Source organism: Tamandua tetradactyla, chromosome 10 (genome assembly GCF_023851605.1).
Source record: "Tamandua tetradactyla isolate mTamTet1 chromosome 10, mTamTet1.pri, whole genome shotgun sequence".
Taxonomy (NCBI): Eukaryota; Metazoa; Chordata; class Mammalia; order Pilosa; family Myrmecophagidae; genus Tamandua; species Tamandua tetradactyla.
Genome location: NC_135336.1, coordinates 92,530,018 through 92,553,876, shown reverse-complemented (window position 1 = coordinate 92,553,876; position 23,859 = coordinate 92,530,018). Strand labels below are relative to the sequence as shown.

The following is a 23,859-nucleotide window of genomic DNA, read 5'->3' as shown; positions in this document are numbered from 1 at the left end:
ATGGTTACTTTAGACCTCTTTATTTTTTTTTTTTATTAATTAAAAAAAAATTAACTAACACAACATTTAGAAATCATTCCATTCTACATATGCAATCAGTAATTCTTAATATCATCACATAGATGTATGATCATCATTTCTTAGTACATTTGCATCGATTTAGAAAAAGAAATAGCAAGACAACAGAAAAAGAAATAAAATGATAATATAGAGAAAAAATTAAAAAAAATACAAAAAATATATATAAAACAAACAAACAAACAAAAAAACTATAGCACAGATACAGCTTCATTCAGTGTTTTAAAATAATTACATTACAATTAGGTAGTATTGTGCTGTCCGTTTTTGAGTTTTTGTATCTAGTCCTGTTGCACAGTCTGTATCCCTTCAGCTCCAGTTACCCATTATCTTACCCTGTTTCTAACTCCTGCTGGTCTCTGTTACCAATGACATATTCCAAGTTTATTCTCTAATGTCGGTTCACATCAGTGGGACCATACAGTATTTGTCCTTTAGTTTTTGGCTAGACTCACTCAGCATAATGTTCTCTAGGTCCATCCATGTTGTTACATGCTTCATAAGTTTATTCTGTCTTAAAGCTGCATAATATTCCATCATATGTATATACCACAGTTTGTTTAGCCACTCTTCTGTTGATGGACATTTTGGCTGTTTCCATCTCTTTGCAATTGTAAATAACGCTGCTATAAACATTGGTGTGCAAATGTCCGTTTGTGTCTTTGCCCTTAAGTCCTTTGAGTAGATACCCAGCAATGGTATTGCTGGGTCGTATGGCAATTCTATATTCAGCTTTTTGAGGAACCGCCAAACTGCCTTCCACAGTGGTTGCACCATTTGACATTCCCACCAACAGTGGATAAGTGTGCCTCTTTCTCCGCATCCTCTCCAGCACTTGTCATTTTCTGTTTTGTTGATAATGGCCATTCTGGTGGGTGTGAGATGATATCTCATTGTGGTTTTGATTTGCATTTCTCTAATGGCCAGGGACATTGAGCATCTCTTCATGTGCCTTTTGGCCATTTGTATTTCTTCTTCTGAGAGGTGTCTGTTCAAGTCTTTTTCCCATTTTGTAATTGGGTTGGCTGTCTTTTTGTTGTTGAGTTGAACAATCTCTTTATAAATTCTGGATACTAGACCGTTATCCAATATGTCGTTTCCAAATACTGTCTCCCATTGTGTAGACTGTCTTTCTACTTTCTTCATGAAGTTCTTTGATGCACAAAAGTGTTTAATTTTGAGGAGCTCCCATTTATTTCTTTCTTTCTTCAGTGCTCTTGCTTTAGGTTTAAGGTCCATAAAACTGCCTCCAATTGTAAGTTTCATAAGATATCTCCCTACATTTTCCTCTAACTGTTTTATGGTCTTAGGCCTAATGTTTAGATCTTTGATCCATTTTGAGTTAACTTTTGTATAGGGTGTGAGATACGGGTCCTCTTTCATTCTTTTGCATATGGATATCCAGTTCTCTAGGCACCATTTACTGAAGAGACTGTTCTGTCCCAAGTGAATTGGCTTGACTGCCTTATCAAATATCAAATGTCCATAGATGAGAGGGTCTATATCTGAGCACTCTATTCGATTCCATTGGTCGATATATCTATCTTTATGCTAATACCATGCTGTTTTGACCACTGTGGCTTCATAATATGCCTTTAAGTCCGGCAGCGCGAGACCTCCAGCTTCGTTTTTTTTCCTCAAGATGTTTTTTGCAATTTGGGGCACCCTGCCCTTCCAGATAAATTTGCCTATTGGTTTTTCTATTTCTGAAAAAAAAAGTTGTTGGGATTTTGATTGGTATTGCATTGAATCTGTAGATCAATTTAGGTAGGATTGCCATCTTAACTATATTTAGTCTTCCAATCCATGAACACGGTATGCCCTTCCATCTATTTAGGTCTTCTGTGATTTCTTTTAGCAGTTTTTTGTAGTTTTCTTTATATAGGTTTTTTGTCTCTTTAGTTAAATTTATTCCTAGGTATTTTATTCTTTTAGTTGCAATTGTAAATGGGATTCGTTTCTTGATTTCCCCCTCAGCTTGTTCATTATTAGTGTATAGAAATGCTACAGAATTGTTGAATGTTGATCTTGTAACCTGCTACTTTGCTGTACTCCTTTATTAGCTCTAGTAGTTTTGTTGTGGATTTTTCCGGGTTTTCGACATATAGTATCATATTGTCTGCAAACAGTGATAGTTTTACTTCTTCCTTTCCAATTTTGATGCCTTGTATTTCTTTTTCTTGTCTAATTGCTCTGGCTAGAACCTCCAACACAATGTTGAATAATAGTGGTGATAGTGGACATCCTTGTCTTCTTCCTGATCTTAGGGGGAAAGTTTTCAATTTTTCCCCATTGAGGATGATAATAGCTGTGGGTTTTTCATATATTCCCTGTATCATTTTAAGGAAGTTCCCTTGTATTCCTATCCTTTGAAGTGTTTTCAACAGAAAAGCATGTTGAATCTTGTCAAATGCCTTCTCTGCATCAATTGAGATGATCATGTGATTTTTCTGCTTTGATTTGTTGATATGGTGTATTACATTAATTGATTTTCTTATGTTGAACCATCTGTTCTAGTTTGCTAGCTGCCGGGATGCAACACACCAGAGATGGATTGGCTTTTAATAAAAGGGGATTTATTTTGTTGGTTCTTCAGAGGAAAGGCAGCTAACTTTCCACTGAGGCTCTTTTCTTACATGGAAGGCACAGGATGGTCTCTGCTGGTCTTCTCTCCAGGCCCCTGGGTTCCAACAACTTTCCCCGGGGTGACTTCTCCAAAGGCCTGGGCTGAGCTGCAAGTGCTGTGATGAGGAATGCTGAGCTGCTAGACTGTGCTACATTGCGTTCTCTCATTTAAGCACAAGGCCAATTAAGTTAAACGTCACTCATTGCAGCAGACACGCCTCCTAGCCGACTGCGGATGTCATTAGCAACAGATGAGATTCACCTACCATTGGCTCATGTCCACAGCAACAGAACTAGGTGCTTTCACCTGGCCAAGTTGACAACTGAATCTAACTACCACATGTCCACCCCTTGTCAACTTGGCAGCTACTCACATCACCTTAAACAGGTGCAAAATATTCTCTTCTGGCTGTGGACCTGTGAATCTCAAAATAAGTCCGGTGCCAATATGCAAAGGAGGATAGTCAAAGGATACAGATTTTCATTTCCATAGGGAGAAATTGGAAGGAAGATCTGCAGGCAAACACCATTGGATTTCCAAGTCTGAAAGTCATTTATCCTTCGGCTGTAGAAAGCGGCAGTCCCACCCCTTCCAAAGGCCTATGCAGTGGCCGGCCTCTTTCCAAATCAACCTCGGGGAACATCGAGGAGACCACCTCTGGGCTCCACTCTCTCCAGGCATCAGGGCCACCCCTGGGCTCTCTGCCATTTCTGGGGCGCACGCTCAACCCCTCCACATGGTGGCAGCCAGGCTCTCCCAGTCCCCCAAGGAGCGTGCTACGCCTTTTCCAAGGCCCGAGGCTGCACAACTATTCCACTGCAATGAGAGGGGAGACTCATCCTCGCCCTTCAGGGTAAACTCACCCTCTCCACACATACAGGTGGGTCCACTCTCCTGGCCGAGGTTTCTTGGCTTCAGACCCGAACTTCCATGGTTCTCACTCTGCAAACTCCAATCTCTCCCTTTTGTGTCCTCCTTTGTCAAGATTGGCGGTGGTTTCATTTACACCAACAGTCTCTTCAAGCCCTCCAGGACTTCTCCGTCAATCTCTTCACAGTTCCTCCAAAGTCTTCCCCTTAGCCATCCAAAACACAGTTCCAACAGATCTGGCATTTGCAAACCGCAGCAGCACCCCACTCTCCGGTACCAACTCTGTTCTAGTTTGCTAGCTGCCGGAATGCAACACACCAGAGATGGATTGGCTTTTAATAAAAGGGGATTTATTTTGTTGGTTCTTCAGAGGAAAGGCAGCTAACTTTCCACTGAGGCTCTTTTCTTACGTGGAAGGCACAGGATGGTCTCTGCTGGTCTTCTCTCCAGGCCCCTGGGTTCCAACAACTTTCCCCGGGGTGATTTCTTTCTCCATCTCCAAGGGCCCGGGCTGAGCTGCAAGTGCTGAGATGAGGAATGCCAAGCTGCTAGACTGTGCTACATTGCGTTCTCTCATTTAAGCACAAGCCAATTAAGTTAAACATCACTCATTGCAGCAGACACGCCTCCTAGCCGACTGCGGATGTCATTAGCAACAGATAAGATTCACCTACCATTGGCTCATGTCCACAGCAACAGAACTAGGTGCTTTCACCTGGCCAAGTTGACAACTGAATCTAACTACCACACCATCCTTGCATACCTGGGATGAATCCTACTTGGTCATGATGTATAATTCTTTTAATGTGTTGCTGGATTCGATTTGCTAGAATTTTGTTGAGGATTTTTGCATCTATATTCATTAGAGAGATTGACCTGTAGTTTTCTTTTTTGTAATATCTTTGCCTGGTTTTGGTATGAGGGTGACGTTGGCTTCATAGAATGAATTAGGTAGCTTTCCCTCCACTTCAATTTTTTTGAAGAGTTTGAGCAGAGTTGGTACTAATTCTTTCTGGAATGTTTGATAGAATTCGCATGTGAAGCTGTCTGGTCCTGGACTTTTCTTTTTGGGAAGCTTTTGAGTGATTGATTAAATTTCTTTACTTGTGATTGATTTGTTGAGGTCATCTATTTCATCTTGAGTCAAAGTTGGTTGTTCATACCTTTCTAGGAAGTTGTCCATTTCATCTACATTGTTGTATTTATTGGCATAAAGTTGTTCATAGTATCCTGTTATTACCTCCTTTATTTCTGTGAGGTCAGTGGTTATGTCTCCTCTTCCATTTCTGATCTTATTTATTTGCGTCCTCTCCTTCTTTTTTGTCAGTCTTGCTAAGGGCCCATCAATCTTATTGATTTTCTCATAGAACCAACTTGTGGTCTTATTTATTTTCTCTATTGTTTTCATGTTCTCAATTTCATTTATTTCTGTTCTAATCTTTGTTATTTCTTTCCTTTTGCTTGCTTTGGGATTAGTTTGCTGTTCTTTCTCCAGGTCTTCCAAGTGGACAGTTAATTCCTGCATTTTTGCCTTTTCTTCTTTTCTGATATAGGCATTTAGGGCAATAAATTTCCCTCAGCACTGCCTTTGCTGCGTCCCATAGGTTTTGATATGTTGTGTTTTCATTTTCATTCGCCTCAAGATATTTACTAATTTCTCTTGTAATTTCTTCCTTAACCCACTCGTTTTGTTTAAGAGTGTGTTGTTGAGCCTCCACGTATTTGTCAATTTTCTGGCACTCTGCCTGTTATTGATTTCCAACTTCATTCCTTTATGATCCGAGAAGGTGTTGTGTATGATTTCAATCTTTTAAAATTTGTTGAGACTTGCTTTGTGACCCAGCATATGGTCTATATTTGAGAATTATCCATGAGCACTTGAGAAAAACGTGTATCCTGCTGTTGTGGGGTGTAATGTCCTATAAATGTCTGTTAAGTCTAGCTCATTTATTGTAATATTCAAGTTCTCTGTTTCTTTATTGATCCTCTGTCTAGATGTTCTGTCCATTGATGAGAGTGGCAAATTGAAGTCTCCAACAATTATGATAGATGTGTCTATTTCCCTTTTTAGTGATTGCAGTGTGTTCCTCACGTATTTTGGGGCATTCTGATTCGGTGCGTAAATATTTATGATTGTTATGTCTTCTTGTTTAATTGTTCCTTTTATTAGTAGATAGTATCCTCCTTTGTCTCTTTTAACTGTTTTACACTTGAAATCTAATTTGTTGGATATTAGTATAGCTACTCCTGCTCTTTTCTGGTTGTTATGTGCATGAAATATCTTTTCCCAACCTTTCACTTTCAACCTATGTTTATCTTTGGGTCTAAGATGTGTTTCCTGTAGACAGCATATAGAAGTATCCTATTTTTTAATCCATTCTCCCAGTCTATGTCTTTTGATTGGGGAATTCAGTCCATTAACATTTAGTGTTATTACTGTTTGGATAATACTTTCCTCTACCATTTTGCCTTTTGTATTATATATATCATATCTGACTTTCCTTCTTTCTACACTCTTCTCCATACCTCTCTCTTCTGTCCTTTCGTATCTGACTCTAGTGCTCCCTTTAGTATTTCTTGCAGAGCTGGTCTCTTGGTCAGAAATTCTCTCAGTGACTTTTTGTCTGAGAATGTTTTAATTTCTCCCTCATTTTTGAAGGACAATTTTGCTGGATATAGGATTCTTGGTTGGCAGTTTTTCTCTTTTAGTAACTTAAATATATCATCCCACTGTCTTCTAGCTTCCATGGTTTCTGCTGAGAAATCTACACTAAGTCTTATTGGGTTTCCCTTGTATGTGATGGATTGTTTTTCTCTTGCTGCTTTCAAGATCCTCTCTTTCTCTTTGACCTCTGACATTCTAACTAGTAAGTGTCTTGGAGAACGCGTATTTGGGTCTATTCTCTTTGGGGTGCGCTTCGCTTCTTGGATCTGTAATTTTAGGTCTTTCATAAAAGTTGGGAAATTTTCAGTGATAATTTCTGCCATTAGTTTTTCTCCTCCTTTTCCCTTCTCTTCTCCTTCTGGGACACCCACAACACCTATATTTGTGCGCTTCATATTATCATTCAATTCCCTGATCCCCTGCTCAAATTTTTCCATTCTTTTCCCTATAGTTTCTGTTTCTTTTTAGATTTCAGATGTTCCATCCTCCAGTTCACTAATTCTATCCTCTGTCTCTTTAAATCTACCATTGTAGGTTTCCATTGTTTTTTTCATCTCTTCTACTGTGTCTTTCAATCCCATAAGTTCTGTGATTTGTTTTTTCAGACTTTCCATTTCTTCTTTTTGTTGATCCCATGCATTCTTCATGTCCTCCCTCAATTTATTGATTTGGTTTTTGAAGAGGTTTTCCATTTTTGTTTGTATATTCAGAATTAGTTTTCTCAGCTCCTGTGTCTCATTTGAGCTATTGGTTTGTTCCTTTGACCGCGCCACATCTTCAATTTTCCTGGTGTGATTTGTTATTTTTTGCTGGCGTCTGGGCATTTAATCAGATTTCCCTGAGTGTGGGTCCCAGCAGGTTGAAAGACTTTCCTGTGAAGTCTCTGGGCTCTGTTTTTCTTATCCTGCCCAGTATGTGGTGCTTGTCTGTCTGCGGGTCCCACCAGCAAAAGATGTTGTGGCTCCTTTAACTTTGGAAGACTCTTGCAGCTGGGTGTGTGGTGGAGACCGAGGAAAGGTTGTAGGTTGGTTTTAATGGCTTCAAATTGTGCAGTCCTGGGATCTGAGTTCCTTGACAGAGGGAATCCAACTGAGTTGTGTTTCACCCCTCCCGTGGGGAAGGTTCAGGTGGTAGAGAGCCCTGAAAGCAGCCTGTTTCTGCATTCGGGGCAGTTGTAACCTATGTAATCCCAGCGCTGAGCCCAGAGGCAACGAAGTCTCCGTAGAAACAGCCACAGAAGGCCCTGTTTTGCCCCCTTTCCTTTTTTAGTTAGCCCAATCGGCAATTTCCGCCTTGATCAGTTTCGCCTGAGCTGAGGGCCTATTTTTAGTAGTCAGAAGTTGTTCATTAATGCCCCTATTGGTGTTAGGTTGGGCTCAGTCTCTACTACTGTTGGAGACTCTTTCCTTTCCCTCCGGGAAGTCGCCTGTGGGGGAGGGTTGCCAACCACCGTGGCTTGGGGAGCTGCCGTTCCAAGGCTCCCAGCCGGCCCAGGAAGCCGCGCGTGGGGAAGAGGCTGCGGATGCCGGCCACTGTGGCTTGGGGGACCGCTGTTCCGAGGCTCCCAGCTGGCCCGGGAAGCCGCGCGTGGGGAAGGGGCGCTGGCCGTGGCAGCTTGGGGAACCGCCGATCCAAATCTCCCAGCCGGCCCGGTAAGCCACGTGTGGGAGGGTTGCTGCGGCTTGGGGAACCGCCGATCCAAGGTTCCCAGCCGTCCCGGGAAGCCGCGTGTGTGGAAGGGGCTCCGGTCGCCGGCCACCGCGGCTTTGGGGACTGCCGTTCCGAGGCTCCCAGCTGGCCCGGGAAGCCGTGCGTGGGGAGGGGCGCCGGCCACTGTGGCTTGGGGAACCTGATCCAAAGCTCCCAGCCGGCCCGGGAAGGAGGGAGAAAGGGGCTCTGGCCACCAGCCGCCACGGCCTGGGGAAGCACGCGCCTCTCGGGGACCTCACCGCAGCGGAGTCTCTTAGCCAGTCCAGCCGTTCCAGAATGGGGTACGCTGTGTTTCTGGTCTGTGTTGTGGCTCCGGGAGCTGTTCTGTACTGTTTCTAGTTCTTTAGTAGTTGTTCTGGAGGAGGAACTAAGACCTCCTCCAGAGGAGGAGGTGCCTTACTAAGCCGACATCTTCTCCGGAAGTCCGACTTTAGACCTCTTAAGGACGGGGACGATGCCTCAGTTGTTTCTGCAACCTCTCTCAGCCCGTGATCATGGCCTCTCAGATACATGTGGAATTTTATAAACACTGAATTGGTGAGTGCAGGCCCTGGAGTCCTGGTGACACAAAGCAAAGGCAGTGCATTCTTAGAACTTCAATTATCATACTCAAACCTCTGGGTTGTGAAGAGACTCCCGGCTGGCCCCCAAGAACAGGGAGGTTAAGTTGAAGCTGTTGAGACATTTGTAATAAACCAGCACTGGTCTACAAAGTCTTTCTGAAATGCTTTGTGGTGGTGACCAAGAGATTCACAAGAAAAAGAACGGACATGCAAGGCCTGGAGCCAGATGTTAAAGAGCAGAGGTCAGGCATCTCTTCTCTCCAGAAGAATCATAAACCCAACTGAACAGGCAGAATTCATAGAGACCTAAGTGGTGCCATGCTTGAGCCTTGCCTCTTGGAAAGAAGTGAAATGAAAATGCTGTGGGAGCCCTGTGGAAGGAGAACTTTTTTACAGTTGAACAAGCCCCTGTGTTTTGTGTTTGCAAAATGATTTCTTATTATCCCAATACCGGTACTTAATAGCTATGTGACCTTGAGTGGGTTACTTAATTCTCAGTTTCCCCATCTGTAGAAGGTGTGTATGGTAGGCATTCCCGCCTCATACTTTAGTGAAGTAACGGGCATGAAGTGTTTGGTGTTGTGCTTGGCACCCAGTAGGAGCTCAGTAAATGAGTAATAAATAAAAGATTGATATCATGTCCATTATCACTGTTGTTATTCCTGCCACATCTGTTCCTACCAGCAAGTGTGGTTGTGCTCACCAGGTAGAGACTATCCTTCATCCCCCCCCAATCGCTCAGGACAAGTTCCCCATGGTATTTCCATGATCCTTGGCAGTGATTAAGGTACCATTGGAGTAACAGAAGGGAAGAGTTTTGGTTGAATAGCCAGGGCTCTGAACATGTGTACTCACTCTGGTATCACTGACATGAGCCCTGATGATGACGTGCCTGGGTTTCTTAGATATACATTGGGACACTGACATGCGGGCTTGCTGTCAAGGTACTCAGAGGAAATTCTGATCAGACGGCCCTAGTGGCATACCTAGAAGTGTCAGCTGCTGGTCATGGCCCCTACTTCCTCGCTGAGGATGCCCACTGCCCTGGGTGATGGCCGATGGCCCTTGGGGATCAGGTGGGCTGCAGTCCTGGGGTTGCCACAGGCTGGGTTTGTCATAGGACAGTGTCTGTGCTTGGTTCCTATTGTACACTGAAAACCCATTTACAATATCCAATAAAAACCAGGCACCACCACTTGGATCTCATCAGAACTAGCACCAGTCTTTCTGTTATCCCTGGGTTAAAAAAAAAATAGATTATTTTCATCAGCAAGTGAAACTAGATGTATCAAGATAGGCCGAGAATCTTTTCTCTTTAAAGCAATGGTCCATAAATTAAAAATATATGTATTACAGTTTGGGTTGGAGGAACTTAACTATTTTTTCCCCATACTTTTGTATTTAGAGTAGGGCTTGAAAGAGAAGGAAAGTAGGAGGAAAGATTGGGTTGGGAGAGGTGTAAGAGGGAATACAAAAGCTTTGTTTTCCATAAAGAGATGGTCCTTGGTTTCAGACTTCCATCTCTCCAGTGGTCCAGAGCAGGAGGGAGGCCTTTGTAGCCCTGAGGCAGGGAGGTGCTTGCAGGTGCTGTACTCCTGTATCCTTTTGAGGTGGGAAAGTACATATGACCACAGGTCTCCTTTTCCTCCAGGGGGTACCCGATGTTCGGCTAGCCTATGTGCAGTTCGCCATTTCTTTTTTAATTGCCGGTGATGACAGCACCATAGGGCAAGTGCTGGAGTTGAAAGGTAGGCATCCCCTTTGTCCCTTAGGCAAGCCTATTCGTGATTGTTTTGATGCCAGCCATTTCTCTAAATTAAAAACCATTTGCAGCTGCCATGTGCATTGCATAAAGGAGTTGTGTGTGGTGAAACTTGTGATCAAAATGAACAGAGGGATTCCTGTTCAGCATTCTGGACTGCTGAGCGATGCCCTAACAAAAGATAAATTCATAGAAAGGAGGTTTTATGGCCCCAGAACATACTGACACTCTCAGCCTTGGCTGCCCATCTTTCCTTGATAATCGAGTTTTAAAATAGAAAGCTGAATGACTTTGGCACTCAGCCCAATGTGACCAAAATATCAGTAATAGGCCTTCACAGAGTCCCAGCTTGGCCACCTCCTAGTGGCTGCCTCTCTAGAATGAGGATTGGCAGAGTTTAATTTCTTAGGGCCATTTGTATATTATCAGGAATGGCCCAGCAGCTATCCCATGCTTAGTACTTGATGGTTTTCCAGGAAGAGAGGCTCCAGAATTGTGCCCTAGTGGCAGTTGAGCAATTCTACATCCTGGCCAGAACCCTTGGGGTCACTGAATAATGGTTGCTATTTGGGTATCAGCCCTGTGTTGTACAGGTGGCCCCCCTGCTTGTGGCCAGGTCCTGTGTGGGATGTCCTGCTGCCACCTTGAAGAGTCAGGAGTATTTTCAGAGTTCACCTTCATTGTCTCGGCCAGGGTACTTGCCATACTGCTAGCAGGGGTGGGAAGGTACTTAAAGGTAGTGTTTTTAGAGGGCAGTTTGGCCATATATACCAAAATTTTTCAGAAGTTGCCCTGTAATGCTGCGTGCAGTTATTTATCCCAAGGAAACACTTAAGGATGTGAATAAAGGTTTGGTTCAGGGCTATTTTTTCATATTAGCTGAACATTGGATGCCTCCTAAAAACCAGCAAGGGATTGGTTAGGCAAATTGAGGGCTAGTCCTAAGAGGGGATGCAGTTCTTAGAAATCATGTAGAAATATAATTATTGACATCACAGTTTCTAATATATGACTGGGGCTCAACTCAGTTATAAAACTGTAAAATATTTCACAAAAAATTAAATAGAATCTTTTATTAGAAAAATCAGTTTGTATAAAAGTTATGTGTGCCCCATGAACCTGTGCAGATCAAGTAAAATTATAATGCCGGCACATAGTAACAAAGCCGCAAATTCTGGATGTTATTTACTTAGGTACCAAACGGTACAGAGAACTCAAAAACAAACAGCTAATTCCACCACCAATCAACATTTCATGCACATCATTTTTAACATATCTCTGAGCAAGTATATTAGAGAAACCTGAATCATACCATGCATTCCCTTCCACACAATCAGTATTTAATTAATTTAGCTTAATATAAGAAAAGGAAAATAAAATGGACCTAAAGGAATTACTAAAGTTCTTAAAAAGTTCTGTCATTATATCTACTTTGGATACTATTGACTGCCTGTTATGAAAGAAGTAGTCATTCTTATTGTGGCCTCTGTAATGAAAAATAGCAAAACTTTAGGAAAAAAAGTAAATGCTACTGTTGGTTTCTGTACCATTTAAGCAGTAAAGTTCTTTAAACTGTTCTCATTTTAAAAAATCCTTTTGTTAAAATACTTTTTTTTAACTTTTAACACTTTGAAACTTTTGCTTTCAGAATTTATTCCTTGCATTTTTAGCTCAGGCATAAAGGAAGATAGAATTTCTACCATCAATCTTTTGTTATCCACACTGAAAACAAAGGTAAGTGTTTGGTAACTAGCATTTTCTATATTTTCTCCTTATGAGTGAAGAAATAATCTCCAGTATTTCACAGGACTTCAGAACTATAATAGCTTAATTATCTATTCCACTCCATTCATCATGTTGGTTTGCAGGATCTTCCAATTAAATAGAAACTTTCTTGAGCAGAAACTAAGTCTGTGGTGATGAGCAAATCCTAGGGCCAGAACGTTCAAGGAGAGTGTTTTAGTTTGCTAAAGCTAACAGAAGGCAGTGTACCAGAAATGGACTGGCTTTTACATTGGGGATTTATTAGCTTACAAATTGACAATTCTAAGTCTGTCCAAATGTCCCAATTAAAGCATCAACAGTATGATACTGTCTCTGAAGACCAGTTATCAGTAAGGTTGGGTTCCTCTGTCAGATAGCAAGGCACATGACCACGTCTGCTCATCTTTCTCCCCTGGGTTTCATTGCTTCAGCTTCTGGCTTCACTGGCTTCCTCTCTCAGATGCTGTGGTTGTGTCCTTGTTTCTCAGCTTTGGGGCCTTTTCTGTGAGTTTCTTTCAGGACATCTCTTAGATTTTGCATGTGTGTATCCTTTTCTAAAGGACTCCAATAAGAGGGTTAAGACCCACCTTGAGTGAGATGGGTCACATCTTAATTAAAATAACCCAATCAAAACGTCCTGCCCACAGTGGGCCTGCACCCACAGGAATGGATTAAAAGAACACGGCCTTTTCTGGTACATAGCTTCAAACTACCACAAAGAGCTAAAGCAGTCGCTTATGTTTAGGTCAGCCTGATGTTTTATCACAGCAGGGGGAAAAACATTTGACCAGCTTTTCACAGTAAGCTTGTCTAAGAATTGTGAGATGTTAATTACAAATACTTCACTTATATGTTTAGCAAAATGTTATTTTGTGTCATGTATATTCTGCCTTTTACTAGCATCATAAAGGAATTTGAAAGCTTGCTGAAAGGAGAATCACTGTCTTTAATACAAAAGCACCTAGGACAGATCACTTAGGACCCGGTATTAAAGGTGTCAAAAGGCTGCAATCTGGTAGTGCACATGGAAATGGCTAAAGAGCATTAACATGTTTAACTGTGGTAGTAGTTAACTAGTATTTAAATCGCTCAGCCGGAGGCGATTTTGCCCTCCAGGGGACATGGGCAATGCCTGGAGACTTGGGTTGTCATCCTGAGCAGGGGCCACTATCATCGATTTTGTCCTCCAGGGGACATGGGCAATGTCTGGAGACTTGGGTTGTCATCCTGAGCAGGGGCCACTATCATCTGTTTGGTAGAGGCTTCCTGTAGTGCTCTGGACAGTCACCCCCAGCAGTCAGTAGTGCCGAGGCTGGGAATCCGTGATTTAAAGTAATACCAATGAGATTCATGTGTTTTCACCTACCAAATTAGCATTGCTCTTTTAAACAATGATAGTCACTATTGGCAAAGATGCTTTGCTGAAGGAGGTGTTACAGCCCCTCTGGAAGATAGCAGTTCTTGCAGTCAGGGTCAGAGGTCTTAAAAATGTACACAGACCCTCACTTAATGGTGGTTACTAATTGTGGAATGGAGAGGTGAGGACATATGAGAAATAAAAACTCCCAGACCACATGCCCAGAGATTTGCAGTAGGATAGTTTGAGTGAAGTTGAGAGCTTGTGGCACAATTCCAGTTCTAAGAATCTATGCCAAGTCCATGGCAGACAAGCAGTAAAGACTTGAGTATAAGATTACTAATCACTGCTTTGGAGGTAATAGTCAACATTTGGAGCAACCTAACTGATAACCAGGAGTGGTTAATAGGTTATAGTTCACTTGTAGGAGAGAAGAATATTAAGCCCTCTGAAATGACGTTGTAAAGGAATTTTTTTAGGAGTGTGGGATACATAAGTGAAAGTAGGCACAAAATCATAAAATTTCAGGTGTCAACAACAGCATTGCTTATTATGAGAGAGAGACTGAAAGGAAATATTCCAGAATGGTAACCATGAATATACTAGGATGGTGGGAATATTAGTGAGATTTGTTTTTCTCTTTATGCCCCCCCCCCTTTTGCTACCAAATTTTCTGTCCTATGTAGGCATTATAAAAGTAGTGCTTTTATAATGAGGAAAAATATTAACCATTATTAAAAAAAATAACTGAAACCCATGGACTACATTTCTTTTATTGTTTTTAGGTAGTTCACAATAAAAACATCACAAAAACCCAGAAGGTGCGTTTTTTTACTGGGCAATTATTGAACCACATAGCATCTCTATACTGCTGGAATGGGATTACAGATGTAAGCACGGAAAATGTCAAGGTACGGTAACTTTGGGGTTTCAGATGACCTCTTTGTGTGGTCCTCATGTTTGGAGAATAAAAAATCTGAACACTGTTACACTGGCTCTGCCTTCAGAATTTCCCCATTTGCTTTGTTTCTTTTGGCTTATGGTTTTATTCCCCACTTGATGTGATAGATTTAAAAATTTTAGTATTTACAATAAGATTTTTTCCTAATGTTTCCTCTGGGGTCTCTTGATATGTTTTATTGTATGCAAAAGAATGTTAGTCCTTCAGCTGAGTGATGTCTTGATTTTTCCATGCACTGCTTCCCTGATGGATTTATAGGATAGGACCAGGTTCTCTCCACCCCCTCTTATTTTGAATTTTCTTTTCCTTTTTTCCTTTCTTTCATATCCAGCTTTTGGAGTTTCAAGGTTTATTACTTTTACTTTAGAAACTAAGTGTACAGGGACCTCATATTTTAATTTGTAACAGTTTCTCAAGGGCTCAGTGAAACCTTTGCTCTCAGGTTGACCCAAGGCCAGTGTACATTTTAATTTTCGACTTAGCCAGAGAAGCAAAGGCTCAGATTTCCTGTTAACTTTATAATAATTTACCTAATTTACTTCTCAAGAGCCTGTTATTTTACTTCCTTTCATCTTTGTGACGTGCTGATGTTCTCTTGTTTTGAACATGTTTTTGTATGCCCCATTGCCAGAAACCTCGGGGGCTTAATAAAACCCTCCTGAGTGTGGAATTTTATTCAAAAGAGCAAGAGAAATTAAGTCATCTTAAGCTTTAAAAAAAAATACACGTTGAAGCTTCCTCCTCTTTAGGGTATTGTTTTATTTTGATCATTGTTTTGGGGGTTCTTTGTTTTTCTGGAATGATGTCAAATGTTAATTTAAAATGTTTTCTGAGTTGCCATTAGGCATGTGAAATTATACTGTCCAGTTTTTACCCTTTAGTCATTGCTGAGGTTTGAGTCTGAGATTTTCTTTTTATTTTTTCAAACCCTCCTAGGCCTCTGCTGAGGAAGCAGGGAAAACTGTGGTGAGGGAGCTGGTTCATAATTTCCTGATGGATCTTTGCTGTTCGCTCAAGCATGGGATCAACTTTTATGATGCATCTTTAGGTACCTTGGGCAGGTAAAGTATGACAAACCTGTGAACTCTGGACTGTGTGTTCCTGAGAAGCCCTTACATACGTGACTGCCATATGGAAATTCTGTTAAATGATAGAATTATAATGGCATAGAACTAGAATAGACATTATCTCATTCATTTTAGGAGTCAGAAATTTGGGGCTCAGAGAGCTGTTCATTGCATGTTCTCAATGACAAGGGTCATAGAGTAGCAGTTTATTTAGACACAAAGCAACTGAGTCATCTCACCTGGAAGGCGCTATCTGTGCACAAAGACTAGTATCACCTGAATCTGAGAATAAGTCTATCATGTCTTTTTTTTTTTATTTTAAAAATATTTTTATTGAGAAACCTTCATACACATATATTCCCCACATGATGTACAGTCAGTGGCTCACAGTTGCATCACATAGTTGTATATTCATCAGCATGATAATTTTTTAGAACAATTGCATCACTCCAGAAAAATAAACATAAAGAGAAAAGACTCATATATACCATACACCACACCCCTCCCTCTCATTGACCACTAGTATTTCCATCTACCCAATTTATTATACCCTTTGTCCCCTCTATTATTTATTTATTTATTTATATCCTATTTTTTACTCAGCTGTCCATACACTGGATAAAAGGAGCATCAGACATACGGTTTTCACAATCACACAGTCACATTGTAAACATTATATCTTTATACAGTCATCTTCAAGAATCAAGGCTACTGGAACACAGCTCAACAGTTCCAGGTACTTCCCTCCAGCCACTTCAATACACTATAAACTAAAAAGGGATATCTATATGCATAAGAATAACTTCCAGGCTAACCTCTCAACTCTGTTTGAAATCTCTCAGCCTCTGAAATTTTATTTTCTCTCATTTCTTTCTTCCCCTTTTTGGTGAAGAAGGCTTTCTCAATCCCCTGATGCCAGATGCTCACCGTGGGATTTATGTCCCATGTTGCCAGGGTGATTTACAACCCTGGGAGTCATGTCTCACATGGAGGGGGAGGGCAGTGCATTGGCTTAGAAAGAGAGGCCACATCTGAGCAATAAAAGAGGTTCCCTGGGGTTGACTCTTTGGCCTAATTTTATGAAACCGTAGCCTATCCTTTGCAGGAATTAGTTTCATAGGGGCAAACCCCAAGATTGAGGGCTCAGCCTATTGATTTGGTTGTTCCCACTGCTTGCAAGAATATCAGAAATTCTCCAAATGGGGAAGTTGAATATTTCCTCTGAAAAGGGCATTATTGAGAACACTGAATGTTGACTTTATATCAATGTTATATTTCTTGAACTGCTACAGGATACCCATTCTCTGGAGTTTTCATTGGCTGAAAAAGGAATAAGGAGTATTTTAATATACTGCTATGGAGATATTTTCAGGATGTACTACTAATGGAAAAATGCAAAATGGAGAAAAGTTTATATGATATACCATAATTTATCTAAGAAAGGGACAAATATATATACTTGCCTATGTTTTTTTTTTAACTAACTAAAAAAATTAAGAAACAAAGCATTTAGATATCATTCCATTCTACATATACAATCAGTAATTCTTAATATCATCACATAGTTGCATGTTCTTCGTTTCTTAGTACATTTACATCGATTTAGAAAAAGAAATAAAAAGACAACAGAAAAAGAAATAAAATGATAACAGAGAAGAAAAAGACTATACATACCATACCCCTTACCCCTCGCTTTCATTTACCACTAGCATTTCAAACTGAATTTATTTTAACACTTGTTCCCCCTATTATTTATTTTTATTCCATATGTTCTACTCTTCTGTTGATATAGTACCTAAAAGGAGCATCAGACGTAAGGTTTTCGTATTCACAGAGTCTCATTGTGAAAGCTATATCATTGTTCAATCATCATCAAGAAACATGGCTACTGGAACACAGCTCCACATTTTCAGGCAGTTCCCTCCAGCCTCTCTGCTACATCTTTAACAACAAGGTGATATCTACTTAATGCATAAGAATAACCTCCAGGATAACCTCTCAACTCTGTTTGGAATCTCTCAGCCATTGACACTAAGTCTCATTTCACTCTTCCCCCTTTGGTCGAGAAGGTTCTCTCAATCCCTTGATGTTAATTCTCAGCTCATTCTAGGGTTTTTCTCAGTCCCTTGATGCTGAGTCTCAGCTCATTCCAGGATCTCTGTCCCACGTTGCCAGGAAGGTCCACACCCCTGGGAGTCATGTCCCACGCAGAGAGGGAGAGGGTGGTGAGACTGCTCGTCATGTTGGCTGGAGAGAGAGGCCACATCTGAGCAACAAAAGAGGTTCTCTTGGGGGTGACTCTTAGGCCTAAATTTTAAGTAGACTTGACCTATCCTTTGTGGGATTAAGTTTCATATGAACAAACCCCAAGCCTGGGGACTCAGCCTATAGCTTTGGTTGTCCACACTGCTTGTGAGAATATCAAAAATTCAACTTGGGGGAGTTGAATTTCTCCCCACTCTCACCATTCCCCGAAGGGGGCTTGCAAATACTTTTCCACTCACTGATCAAATCACTCTGGGATTCGTCGGGGCATCACTCTGGAGAAACCAACAAAATCTCATGTCCTACCTGAGATTCCAAGTACTTATGACATTCAATCAAACTATATACATGAGTTATATTAGGAAATGCTCTAGTCAAAATATAAATTTTGTAACAAATAAACATTTTTTGCTTTAGTCTCACACATAAGGTGACATTTTAAAGTATTAATTATCTATTTTCAGCACCCTGCAGTAATGACATTCCTTTGTTCTTCCTCATGCAAAAACACTTTTAAAATTTGTACATTGTACATTTCACTATTATTATACACTCTAGGCATTCCTAGATTATACCGTCTCGATCTTTAATCTATCTTTCTTTCTGATTTCGTTTATGTCCCCAGCCCTCCTCCCTCTATCATTCTCACATGCAGCTTCATTCAGTGTTTTAACATAATTACATTACAGTTAGGTAGTATTGTGTTGTCCATTTCTGAGTTTTTATATTCAGTCCTGTTGCACAATCTGTATCCCTTCAGCTCCAATTACCCAATATCTCACCCTATTTCTATCTCCTGATGGTCTCTGTTACCAAGGAAATATTCCAAGTTTATTCACTAATGTCAGTTCATATCAGTGAGACCATACAGTATTTGACCTTTTGTTTCTGGCTAATCACACTCAGCATAATGTCCTTAAGGTCCGTTCATGTTGTTACATGCTTCATAACTTTATTCTGTCTTACAGCTGCATAATATTCCATCTTATGTAAATGTCACAGATTGTTTAGTCAACTGTCTGTTGATGGACATTTTGGCTGTTTCCATCTCTTGGTAATTGTTAATAATGCTGCTATAAGCATTGGTGTGTAAATGTCCATTTGTGTCCTTGGCCTCGTGTCCTTTGAGTAGAGACAGCATATAGATGGGTCCTGTTTTTTAATCCATTCTGCCAGACTATGTCTTTTGATTGGAGAGTTTAATCCATTAACATTCAGTGTTATTACTGCATGGGTAGTACTTTCTTCTACTCTTTTGCCTTCTGGATTTTATATGTCATATCTAATTTTCCTTCTTTTTACCTTTACTCATAGTCTTCCTTTCTACACTTTCTCCACACCTCTCTCTTCTGTCTTCGTATCTGTCTCTAGTGTTCCCTTTAGTATTTCTTGCAGAGCTGGTCTCTTGGTCAGAAATTCTCTCAGTGATTTTTTGTCTGAAAATGTTTTAATTTCTCCCTCATTTTTGAAGGACAGTTTTGCTGGATATAGAATTCTTGGTTGGCAGTTTTTCTCTTTGAATAATTTAAGTATATTATCCAAACTGTCTTCTCGCCTCTATGGTTTCTGCTGAGAGATCTGCGTATAGTCTTACTGGGCTTCGCTTGTATGTGATGGATTGCTTTTCTCTTGCTGCTTTCAAGATCCTCTTTTTCTCTTTGACCTCTGACATTCTGATGATTAAATGTCTTGGAGTATGTCTATTTGGATCTATTCTCTTTGGGGTACGCTGCACTTCTTGGATCTGTAATTTGAAGTCTTTCGTAAGAGTTGGGAAATTTTCAGTGATAATTTCCTCCATTAGTTTTTCTCCTCCTTTTCCCTTCTCTTCTCCTTCTGGGACACCCACAACACGTATATTCGTGCGCTTCATATTGACTTTCAATTCCCCGAGTCCCTGCTCATATTTTTCCATTTTTTTTCCCTATAGTTTCTGTTTCTTGTCGGATTTCAGATGTTCCGTCCTCCAGTTTTGAAATCCTATGTTCTGTCTCTCGAAATCTACCATTGTAGGTTTCTATTGTTTTTTTCATATCTTCTACTGTGTCTTTCATTCCATAAGTTCTGTGATTTGTTTTTTCAGACTTTCTATTTCTTCTTTTTGTTCTTTCCTTGCCTTCTTTATATCCTCCCTCAATTCATTGATTTGGTTTTTGATGAGGTTTTCCATGTCTGTTCGTACATTCTGAATTAATTGTTTTAGCTCCTGTATGTCATTTGAATTGTTGGTTTGTTCCTTTGGGCCATATCTTCAATTTTCCTAGTGTGATTTGTTATTTTTTGTTGGTGTCTAGGCGTTCAATTACCTTAATTAGTTTATTCTGGAGATTGCTTTCACTTCTTTTATCTAGGGTATCTTGCTGGATGAATTTGTTGTCTATCTGTTCTTTGACATTCCGTTCAGCTTTATCTGGACCTTTAGCTTAAGTTTTGTTTAACAGAGGAGAATTTTTCAGTTCTTGTTTTCTTGTTTCTTGCCCTGCTTGTGTGGTGCCTTCCCCCAACACACACACTTAGGAGGGATTTACTTAGATATTATAGACCCCAGCCAAATTTTCCCAGACCAAGCTGGCCTCCTATCAGGAGGAAAGAATCACCTGCGTTGGTTTTCCCTGAGGGTGAGACCCAGCAGGTTGAAAGACTTTCCTGTGAAGTCTCTGCACTCTGTTTTTCTTATCCTGCCTAGTGTGTGGCGCTTGTTTGACTGCAGGTCCCACCAGCATAAGATGATGTGGTACCTTTAACTTTGGGAGACTCTCCCTGCTGGGGGTGTGGTGGAGACAGAGGAGAGGTTGTAGGCTGGTTTTAATGGCTTCAAATTACCAAGCTCTGGAGTCTGAATTCCTTGATGGAGGGATTCCAACTGGGTGGGGTTTCACCCCTCCCCTAGGGAAGGCACAAGGTCCAGATAAGTCCGCAATAGAGCTCAATTCTGCCTATGCCTGGGGCAGTTGCACCCTGAAAAGTCCTGCTGCTGTATCCAGAGGCAGTCAAGCCTATGTAGATACACAGCCACAAAAACCTCTGTTTCCTTCTGTTCTTTTTTCCCCCTTTTTCTGTCAGTCCTGCCTCCTTGGTGCCAGGTCAAAAATGAGCAATCTCCACTTTGATCAGGTTCACCCAAGCTGGGGGCCTATTTTTAGTAGTCAGAATTTGTTAATTAGTTCCACGATTGGCGTTTGATTGTGCCCAGTCCCTGCTACTGGTAAAGTCCTTTCCTTTCCACTCTGGGAATCGGCCTGTGGGGGAGGGGCGCTGGCCGCCGCAGCTTTGGGAACTCATGGTTCTGGGGGATGCTCGCAGCCATTCCAGCTGGTCCAGACTGGGGTATGCTGTGTGTCTCGTCACTGACGTGGCCCCAGGAGCTGTTCTGTACTGTTTCTGGTTATTTAGTAGTTGTTCTGGGGGACGAACTAAAACGTGCATGTTGTTAAACCGCCATCTTGACCCGGAAGCTGGACTTGTTTTATTTCTCATTGTCATTTGTTTTATTTAATTTTTTTTAAAATTTTTTATTAATTAACGGAAAAAAAGAAATTAACCCAACAATTAGAAATCATACCATTCTACATATGCAATCATTAATTCTTAACATCATCACATACATGCACGATCATCGTTTCTTAGTACATTTGCATCGGTTTAGAAGAACTAGCAACACAACCGAAAAAGATATGGAATGTTAATATAGAGAAAAAAAAATAAAAGTAATAATAGTAAGAACAAAACAAAACAAAACAAAACAAAAACCTATAGCTCGGATGCAGCTTCATTCAGTGTTTTAACATGATTACTTTACAATTAGGTATTATTGTGCTGTCCGTTTTTGAGTTTTTGTATCTAGTCCTGTTGCACAGTCTGTATCCCTTCAGCTCCAATTACCCATTATCTTACCCTGTTTCTAACTCCTGCTGGACTCTGTTACCAATGACATATTCCAAGTTTATTCTCGAATGTCGGTTCACATCAGTGGGACCATACAGTATTTGTCCTTTAGTTTTTGGCTAGACTCACTCAGCATAATGTTCTCTAGGTCCATCCATGTTATTACATGCTTCATAAGTTTATCCTGTCTTAAAGCTGCATAATATTCCATCGTATGTATATACCACAGTTTGTTTAGCCACTCGTCTGTTGATGGAGATTTCGGCTGTTTCCATCTCTTTGCAATTGTAAATAATGCTGCTATAAACATTGGTGTGCAAATGTCCGTTTGTGTCTTTGCCCTTAAGTCCTTTGAGTAGATACCCAGCAATGGTATTGCTGGGTCATATGGCAATTCTATATTCAGCTTTTTGAGGAACCGCCAAACTGCCTTCCACAGTGGTTGCACCCTTTGACATTCCCATCAACAGTGGATAAGTGTGCCTCTTTCTCCGCATGCTCTCCAGCACTTGTCATTTTCTGTTTTGTTGATAATGGCCATTCTGGTGGGTGTGAGATGATATCTCATTGTGGTTTTGATTTGCATTTCTCTAATGGCCAGGGACATTGAGCATCTCTTCATGTACCTTTTGGCCATTTGTATTTCCTCCTCTGAGAGGTGTCTATTCAAGTCTTTTTCCCATTTTGTAATTGGGTTGGCTGTCTTTTTGTTGTTGAGTTGAACAATCTCATTATAAATTCTGGATACTAGAGCTTTATCTGATATGTCGTTTCCAAATATTGATTCCCATTGTGTAGGCTGTCTTTCTACTTTCTTGATAAAGTTCTTTGATGCACAAAAGTGTTTAATTTTGAGGAGTTCCCATTTATTTATTTCCTTCTTCAGTGCTCTTGCTTTAGGTTTAAGGTCCATAAAACTGCCTCCAATTGTAAGATTCATAAGATATCTCCCTACATTTTCCTCTAACTGTTTTATGGTCTTAGACCTAATGTTTAGATCTTTGATCCATTTTGAGTTAATTTTTGTGTAGGGTGTGAGATATGGGTCTTCTTTCATACTTTTGCATATGGATATCCAGTTCTCTAGGCACCATTTATTGAAGAGACTGTTCTGTCCCAGGTGAATTGGCTTGACTGCCTTATCAAAGATCAAATGTCCATAGATGAGAGGGTCTATATCTGAGCACTCTATTCGATTCCATTGGTCGATATATCTATCTTTATGCCAATACCATGCTGTTTTGACCACTGTGGCTTCATAATATGCCTTAAAGTCAGGCAGCACGAGACCTCCAGCTTCGTTTTTTTTCCTCAAGATACTTTTAGCAATTCGGGGCACCCTGCCCTTCCAGATAAATTTGCTTATTGGTTTTTCTATTTCCGAAAAATAAGTTGTTGGGATTTTGATTGGTATTGCATTGAATCTGTAGATCAATTTAGGTAGGATTGCCATCTTAACTATATTTAGTCTTCCAATCCATGAACACGGTATGCCCTTCCATCTATTTAGGTCTTCTGTGATTTCTTTTAGCAGTTTTTTGTAGTTTTCTTTATTTAGGTTTTTTGTCTCTTTAGTTAAATTTATTCCTAGGTATTTTATTCTTTTAGTTGCAATTGGAAATGGGATTCGTTTCTTGATTTCCCCCTCCCCTTGTTCATTGCTAGTGTATAGAAATGCTACAGATTTTTGAATGTTGATCTTGTAACCTGCTACTTTGCTGTACTCCTTTATTAGCTCTAGTAGTTTTGTTGTGGATGTTTCCGGGTTTTCGACGTATAGTATCATATCTTCTGCAAACAGTGATAGTTTTACTTCTTCCTTTCCAATTTTGATGCCTTGTATTTCTTTTTCTTGTCTAATTGCTCTGGCTAGAACCTCCAACACAATGTTGAATAATAGTGGTGATAGTGGACATTCTTGTCTTGTTTCTGATCTTAGGGGGAAAGTTTTCAATTTTTCCCCATTGAGGATGATATTAGCTGTGGGTTTTCATATATTCCCTGTATCATTTTAAGGAAGTTCCCTTGTATTCCTATCCTTTGAAGTGTTTTCAACAGAAAAGCATGTTGAATCTTGTCAAATGCCTTCTCTGCATCAATTGAGATGATCATGTGATTTTTCTGCTTTGATTTGTTGATGTGGTGTATTACATTTATTGATTTTCTTATGTTGAACCATTCTTGCATACCTGGGATGAATCCTACTTGGTCATGATGTATAATTCTTTCAATGTGTTGTTGGATACGATTTGTTAGAATTTTATTGAGGATTTTTGCATCCATATT

The 23,859-nt window shown here is 40.5% G+C and overlaps 1 protein-coding gene across 6 annotated transcripts in view; it reads left to right on the top strand.

Annotated features, from left to right (window-relative positions):
* URB1 (URB1 ribosome biogenesis factor) overlaps nt 1–23,859 on the top strand; it is a 100,298-nt gene that overhangs the window by 9,494 nt on the left and 66,945 nt on the right. For all 6 annotated transcript variants that reach the window (XM_077118833.1, XM_077118834.1, XM_077118837.1 and 3 more), the window contains exons 5-8: nt 10,164–10,260; nt 11,923–12,008; nt 14,181–14,306; nt 15,293–15,417. In XM_077118833.1, the coding sequence (XP_076974948.1) occupies nt 10,164–10,260; nt 11,923–12,008; nt 14,181–14,306; nt 15,293–15,417 (434 nt within the window). The remainder of the gene's footprint in view (nt 1–10,163; nt 10,261–11,922; nt 12,009–14,180; nt 14,307–15,292; nt 15,418–23,859) is intronic.